Source organism: Bidens hawaiensis, unplaced genomic scaffold (genome assembly GCF_021521415.1).
Source record: "Bidens hawaiensis isolate Kalapana, Puna unplaced genomic scaffold, B.hawaiensis_p1.1 tig00008535_1, whole genome shotgun sequence".
NCBI lineage: Eukaryota > Viridiplantae > Streptophyta > Magnoliopsida > Asterales > Asteraceae > Bidens > Bidens hawaiensis.
The window spans coordinates 834,193-842,053 of record NW_027491610.1 but is presented as its reverse complement, the minus strand read 5'-3'; the positions used below and the strand labels follow the sequence as shown (position 1 = coordinate 842,053).

General features: G+C 34.6%; 1 protein-coding gene across 1 annotated transcript; it reads left to right on the top strand.

Moving 5' to 3' along the window:
• Positions 1 to 293: 293 nt before the first annotated feature.
• Positions 294 to 2,257, top strand: LOC143529333 (remorin 4.2-like). Its single transcript, XM_077025152.1, has 2 exons — positions 294 to 1,142; positions 1,955 to 2,257. The coding sequence occupies exons 1-2, from the start codon at positions 507 to 509 to the stop codon at positions 2,090 to 2,092; spliced, it is 774 nt and encodes a 257-aa protein (XP_076881267.1). The 5' UTR covers positions 294 to 506; the 3' UTR covers positions 2,093 to 2,257.
• Positions 2,258 to 7,861: the final 5,604 nt, after the last annotated feature.

The window sequence follows — 7,861 nt, the reverse complement described above, 5'->3', positions numbered from 1 at the left end:
AAGCCCGACACTCTAACATTCAAGTCTGTCATGCCACATCGTAAATCATATATATGTATGTTAGTATATGAGAGAGCTAAGGAAGAACTAAAATAACCTATCTATCTTGATTTGAGCCATTATGATATATTAATTAACAAAATATACTAAATTTGTAATATATATATATATAATGACGACTTTCATGTATTTAAGCTACTGCATCCTTAAAATTTAGAAAGTCCTAATATCTCAGACGAGACGAAATTTTGTAATATATGAAGTCATAAATGAAATAGTTCATTTTTTTTTTCCTATTAAATTCTTTTATTTTAAAGATATTTCTAGTACCACATGGTTACCAAATACATGTTGTGTCAATCTACACTCCATGCAACTCATCTCTATATTAACTTAACTAACCCAAACACTAATTACATATAATTAATCAACTTCACACTTTATGCTTTAAACCCTTATCTCTCTCTTTCCAAACTCATATTTTATATCTTCCAAAAAGACAAAACATGTTTAACAATCAAACACCTTCTTCCACACATCAAGATCAAGATGATGATAGTGATGATGATCATGAAAGCATAAGAGAAATCCATGCTCTAAACTCACCAAATTTACCACCACCACACGACCGCCACCGCCGCCTGCCTTCATCTATTTCGGTAGCAAGCACCGATAGCGAAAACTTTACGACCATGAGTCGAGAGTTTAACGCGCTGGTGCTAGCCGGAACCCGAATAATAGGAGGGGAAACTAGTGAAGTGCCAAATAATATGAACACCACCACCACCACTACTACTACTACTAATAATAACAATAATAATAATAATAATAATAATAATAATAATAATAATAATAGTTCAAGTAGTAACTTAGAAAGAATTGGGGAGGAAGTTGACACGACGGAAAGTAATTCGTTAGCGATAGTGCCCGATAACAATCCTATCGTGTCAACGCCTAGACGTGTCACTGCCTATAGAACTATTGAATCGGTGAAGAAAGAGGAGGTCGAATCGAAGATATCCGCTTGGCAAAACGCGAAGATTTCAAAGATTAATAACCGGTTCAAGCGGGACGACGCGATCATCAACGGGTGGGAGAATGAACAAGTTCAGAAATCGAGTTCGTGGATGAAGAAAATTGAGGTACGCGTTTGAAACACTTTAGTAAGATATGAAACTTGGTAATTTTGTTTTCTTGTAGATTAAACTCTAAATTATAGACTTATAGTAGTGAAAAATAAAAAAAATATTATATTTATTGTGACTCGAGTTATAACGGAGAGGTGTCATGAGAATTTATTGAACTTTTATATAAAATTTGAGATTTTTCAAGAAAAAAAGTATGATAGAGGCCCTCTATTTAGCCAGTTTGAAGAGGACCTTATTATTGACCTTTTGATAAAGAAGTTCTGGTTCCGTTACTGAAGGACGTGTCACACGGCCAACGGGTCGTTTTTAGCATCATACCATATAATACAGCAAAAAGGGCGTAAGGTCATATGACTTGTATAATTTGTTAACCGACAAATAAATGACTAATATGATAATTGATAAAAGTCATTGCATGATGTTTTTTGTCATATATATGGTCCGTATGTTATAATGCGGTATGTATGATAGAGCGGAAAAATCCTACAATCCGTATTGTACGGCAAAGAAGTTGTTAAGTTACCCTTTAAAAAGTGATGTATCGACAGCACGATCCTTAAAGAATCCATTCAAATTGTATGACTTTATGTATTCAATAGACATGTTAAAACAAGTTACAAAATTTTGAATGGAAGAACCGAAGAAGTTATATATAACACGGGATAAAATGAAAGGACAATAATCAAAATTTTAATGCCATTTGAAACGGATATGATCTTTTTAAGATTACTCACCTATTAATCTATTATAAGGACTTTAATAGTACTTTCAAATACTAAGACGTGACATCAATTTGAATCATGTAGAGGAAACTAGAGGCTGAACGCGCACATGCAACGGAGAAAATGCAAAATGACATAGCAAAAGCTCGTAGAAAGGCAGAAGAAAGGCGAGCCACATGTGAGGGACAAAAGTGGCTAGGGTCATGGAAGTGGCTAACTTGATGAGGGCCATTGGTCGAGCTCCTACCAAGCGATCCTTCTTTTGAGCTTGTCAAGACATCGTTATTAAAATTCCAAATCTTCGCGATACAATTAGTGTTTGAATAATAAACACTGTGGTGATGCAGAGGTTCATTTGTTTGAAAGTTCTATGCTTTAGAGGCGCAATCTATGTTGCACGGAAACGCGACCAAGGTGCCGTACCCCGTCCCGGAAACTCGTCGGGGACGGAAACGCCGACGGGGACGGCATGAAACAAAGAAGAATTGTTGTTAACAGTGGTTGACGGCTGTAACTTAGAATTAGGGTATTTATTAGGTTAAAATAACTTTAGATAATTTTAACATTTTAACCCTTTAACTTTAAATTGTTTGTATCTAGTCCACAAAACTTATAAGTTTTAACATAAAAAGTTTAAAATTAGTTTGTGTATTTCAATATTTAACCCTCTCTATTATTACTATGATCGATTATGATTGATTTTGAAAGACTTATGATTGATTATCATTGGAAGATGTATAATTTTTGAAGTTTACATCAACGTATGAATATATTTGGGCTTTGTGGTACATTATCTATAATATATATTTATTTTTTATATGCATTTATTGACGTACCCTTGCCGTACCCGTTTCTTGATTTTTTGAGTTTTGCCGTTTCCCGTTCCTGTACTCATGCCCGTTTCCGTACCAGTTCCCGTGCAACATAGGGCGCAATGTATGCTTTGATACATAATATAGCATGAGTGGTGAGTACTTAAGGCGGTATACAAATTAAAAGGGTTTGTAAGAGTATTTTGTACATTTTCAAGCTTTACTATAAGGTTGGTTTCATGATACAATTAATTTTGAATGTTTGGATTATGAATTGTCATTTGTAATGTTTGAATTGTGATATGACTTTAATACATGTTTACTTTAACATGAATCCAACATGCAAGTAACTGATATACACAACTGATTTTAAGAAAGATAGTCATAACAAATATAGGCAAACATAAAATAGTCTTAACATAAATAGTCATAATAAGCACAACCAAACATAAGTAGTCTTAACATCTTTAACAAAGTCTTAACATAAATAGTCACTCACATTCAAATCACACAAACCACTAGGCATCTTGACTTGGCATTGGTGCCCCCTATGTTACATCATGTGTTGCAACTTCTTGTTTCGCAGCCGCTGAAGTCCGTGTTGTGTTGTTCTCCTTTCTTGTCATTTTAATTCCCTTCGAAAACTCCGCTTGGACCTCTTCGAATGATCTTTTCCTCTTTTTCGTAATCTTTCCAACCTATGCAATTCACTTACACATTCTACTTTAATAAGTCAAAACAAATATATATAATTCAAGGATATGCAATTCAAACCTGCATATTAAGTTTAGGTGAAACTAGTGTTGTTTGACACTCTGAGGGAGTCCAGAAACCCGGCCTGTTGATTGGTTCTATGACATTCGTGTACACTTTTTTCCATGTGTCTAACCAATAAACTTTAGAGACCCAAGTTTCTGGTTCACCAACTGATATATCATTCTTAGACATGTCACATATTGCTGCTACGGCGTGTTCACAAGGCATGCCAGTCAAATCCCATTTCCTACATGAACAAGTTTTTAAATCCACATTCACCACACATTGTGACATTATTGGACCACTCACCTAACAATTCAAATCCCAAGTGTTAAAACATTTGATTATCATATAAAGGGATATTATTTTTAAAAGAGTTACTTGGTATTTTGAAGAATCCACCATTAAAACATTCAATCGTGACGCTGCTTCTTTTACGATGTTGAAGATTTCTTGAGCCGTTGGTGTTAATGGACCTGTCGCCTTTGCTTGTACATTCTTCACATATTCAATCCTTTTTGTCATGTATTCTCTAATGTACTCTAAACATGTGATCACAGGTTTGTCTCTTGCTCCAACTAATATCCTGTTAAACGCCTGGCATATCTTGTTTAATAGCATATCGCACTTTGCCCTACCTGTAAAATGAGCTCTCGACCAACTCGTAAGCGGGATTTGTCCAAGCCACTCAAATAAACTAGCATCTTTTTTCCTTATATCCTCCATAGCATTGGTATGGCGATGAAGGCTAGTAACAGAAGCCGCTCTCCATAGCATGTTTTTAAAAACATCTCCGTGCCATTGCTTCTTCATGTTTTCATGTATTTCTCTAAGACAATACCTATGCTCAGCATTTGGGAAGACCTTTTGTATTGCTTGAACAAGCCCCTACATGAACGGATCAAACACGTGATACAAGGTAAGTGATAACATTGTAAAAGTAAAATAAAATAACCTTTTGTCCGTCAGTAATAAAAGTGAAATTAGCGTTGCGTGGCAACTCAAGATCATCTCTAAGGGATTCCAAGAACCATGACCATGACTCATTAGTTTCCGCTTCCACAAGTGAAAAAGCAACCGGATATATACCATCGTTACCATCTACACCAACCGCACTCAATATCTGACCTGGAAATGGCCCTTTCATAGAACATCCATCTAACCCAAGAATTTCTCTTCCGCACATTTTAAAACCTCTCTTCATAGCAGCATAACATATATATACTCTTCTAAATTGCCTAGTAGTACTACTAGGGTTATTAAACGGTTCCACATCTGTTATGATAGTGCTACCAGGGTTGGCTCTTAATAGTTCTTCACAATACGGTATTAGCAAATCGTACTGCTTACTATAATCAATGTCTTTCTTTGCCACAATCCTCTTGGCTCTACACACTTTCGGGACTGAAACTTGGACCTCGTGCTCTTTCTGAATTACATCTTGAAGATCAGTCACCGGAATTTCTGGATTGCTTTCATTTATTTGTTCAATCTCATTGGCTATGGAGCTTATAGTGTCAAGACTAACATCTCTGGTTTGGAGACACCGATGTTGATGACATATTGTCTTCACACACCATAATACAAAAGAAAAAGATGTTCCAAATAATACAATTAATAATAGCAACAAATAATACAATTAGTAATAGCAATAATATAAAAGGGGAAGGGATCCGGTACAAATAAAATTAACATACTAAACATACAAATAACTAGATTAATTATAGTTTTGAACCGAGTAAATTGCGGTTTTCGTCCTTGTGGTTTGTCCAAATCTGCGGTTTTAGTCCAATAGTTTCAAATTTACGACTTTCGTCCTTGTGGTTTCATTTCACTTGCAATTAAACCCAACCCCACTAACATCGTTAAGTCTGGTCGTTAAACTCAGCAGTGTGCCCCTCACGCGATTGGCAGTTTTGTCCTATTTTTTTCAAATACACCACAACCTCTCACGTGAGGAGTGCTTGCGAAATAGGGCTGGGATTTATTTGGGGAGAAAAAGTACAAAACCGCCTCTCACTTGAGGGACACGCTGATGAGTTTAACGACCAGACTTAACGGGCTTAGTGGAGTCAGGTTTAATTGCAAGCGAAATGAAACCACAGTGACGGAAATCGCAAATTTGAAACTATTTGACTAAAACCTCATATTTGAACAAACCACAAGAACGAAAACCGCAATTAACTCTTTTGAACTAGAGTAATAATGTTATAAAAAATATAATGGTGTAATAATAAATACTCTAGTTCAAAAGTTATAGTGTAATAATAAATACGCTAAATTTTAACATAATTACTCTAGTTATTTGTACATTTCTCACGATAAAATTATTTGTATTTGATCCAAACCCATATAAAATATCAAAATTTATTATTAATAAAAAATCAACTTCTCAATCTAAGAATCATTACCTTATCAATATCTAATTGATCATGTAAATCTTTCTTTGATTTGGGATTATTGGGTAACAGTTCTTTATATCTTGAGTTGAATATTCTAACATGAAAAATAGATTTCCCAAGATGTTTAAAAGATAACAAATGTCCAAACTTTAAGCAATAATATTCACTAAACTCTGGCCAGCCTTTCTGCAGCCATAGCTTACCGTCGCCAGAGACCGTCCACCCTACCGGCCATACCTTGTCGTCTGAAACGATTAATAAGACGTTGTTCAACAGGATTTGCTTCCGGTGATCTCTAATAAACTCTTTGGGGACTTTCTGTTATTAAAAATAAGTGTTGATGATATGAAACAAGGGTGTAAAAATGTCACACTATGTCACATACCAACCTATGGACAAGCGCGTCAGACAAGATTGTGTAAGTTACTAGAATTTCGATATAATCACTACTTTTTTAATAGATTGTTAAACTTATGATTCAAAATAAAAGTTATTCGCAGCGGAAAATTTTCAAAAACATTAAACTACTTATAAACATTTGATCCATAATTACAAAACATAACAATGTCATCAACACAAAAGATTTTCCCATTTACAACGAAACCAAAAACCAGTTCTTGCTTTTAAAACCATAAATGGTTGGTCTGTGACATGGTGTGGCAAAAACATAGTATGTTGAAGAAGGTGATCACTCACGAGGCTTGTTTGGTCGGAGGTGATGACTCTGACAAAGTTACGTAGCTTCTGGCGTGGCGGCATTGTGACAGCGGTCGGCATAGGACTATAATGAATGATGATGATATTCAAGGATGCAAGTAATAGGTCTCATATATATGAGTATCTGGATATCTGGTTCTACTCTTGACTTTTAAGGGGTCAAGTTATAATTTTTAGATATGTTTGTATTAATTAGTCCATACATAGCTTACAATATGTAAGTACTAATGTAATATTATTATTTAGCCGTGACGGGAATATCTCATAAAATAATAACAAAGTTTTAAAATTGTTCTAACTAGGTCACTTATGCAGCATATTTTTCCTAAATTGGGTAACTAAATCTTCAAATAGAGTCTTACCGATTTTTTTGTGCGTCAAGAAAGAAATGGGGGATAAGATGTGGGCGTCGGAATTTGCAATATATGTAGTTAAATTTAGAAAATTTTAAAAAACGTTAATTATATCTAAATTCAAAAATAAAAAATAAAATTCACATCGCCACTCAATGTCAACATAAAGAAAAAATAAAAAGACTTCCTATGTGAAAAAAAAAGAAGCTAAAAAACGTGTTAAAACCTTCAATTTAATAAAATATGAAATTTGAGTGACTTAATTAAAACACTTTTTAAACTTGAGTGACCTAATTAAAACACTTTTAAAACTTTGTTATTATTCTATGAAGTTACCCCGTTAGTGACTTTTTTCTTGTAATTAACTAAGTTATTAAGTTGTGTATCAGACATTCACACCAACGGAAATTATAAAAAAAACGTCAGTTATAAATATATGTTTTATATATTTGAACAAATTGCAAATTTCGTATTTATATGGAACGTATGATTTTACATAAATATTACAAACAAACAAACTATGAAGTTGAAAAATCAATGAGGACTATGATGATGGTACAGGTTTCAGATGAGGGTCTGGTTCTACTCTTGACTTTTGAGAGGTGAAGTGCAGAAGTGATGTGTTTGTATTAATTAGTCTATATTTAGTAACTTGAATTTTTTTTTGAACGACCAACTAAGTAACGCCAGGTACTCTGTACGTGGTCCCTATTGGCTAAAGGTAGCCCTAGTCGGCTACTAATCCGGACAGACGGAGCCCCTAGCGGTTCACCTATTGAGGGATTCACCGGATAAAACCCAACCCCCACGCCCGCCAAATGGCACGACAACGAGAAGCCGGTAAAACTGAGTGAGATCAAGATTCATCCCTCATATCTCCCATATAAATTGGTGATAGATTTTTTGATCTGGTAATTTCTTTTTTATAAACTTATAATATGTAATTAATAA

Coding starts and splice junctions, on each gene's coding strand:
- LOC143529333 (XM_077025152.1), top strand. CDS start 507: ATGTTTAACAATCAAACACCTTCTTCCACACATCAAGATCAAGATGAT. Junction 1,143..1,954: donor CGTGGATGAAGAAAATTGAG/GTACGCGTTTGA, acceptor TGAATCATGTAG/AGGAAACTAGAGGCTGAACG.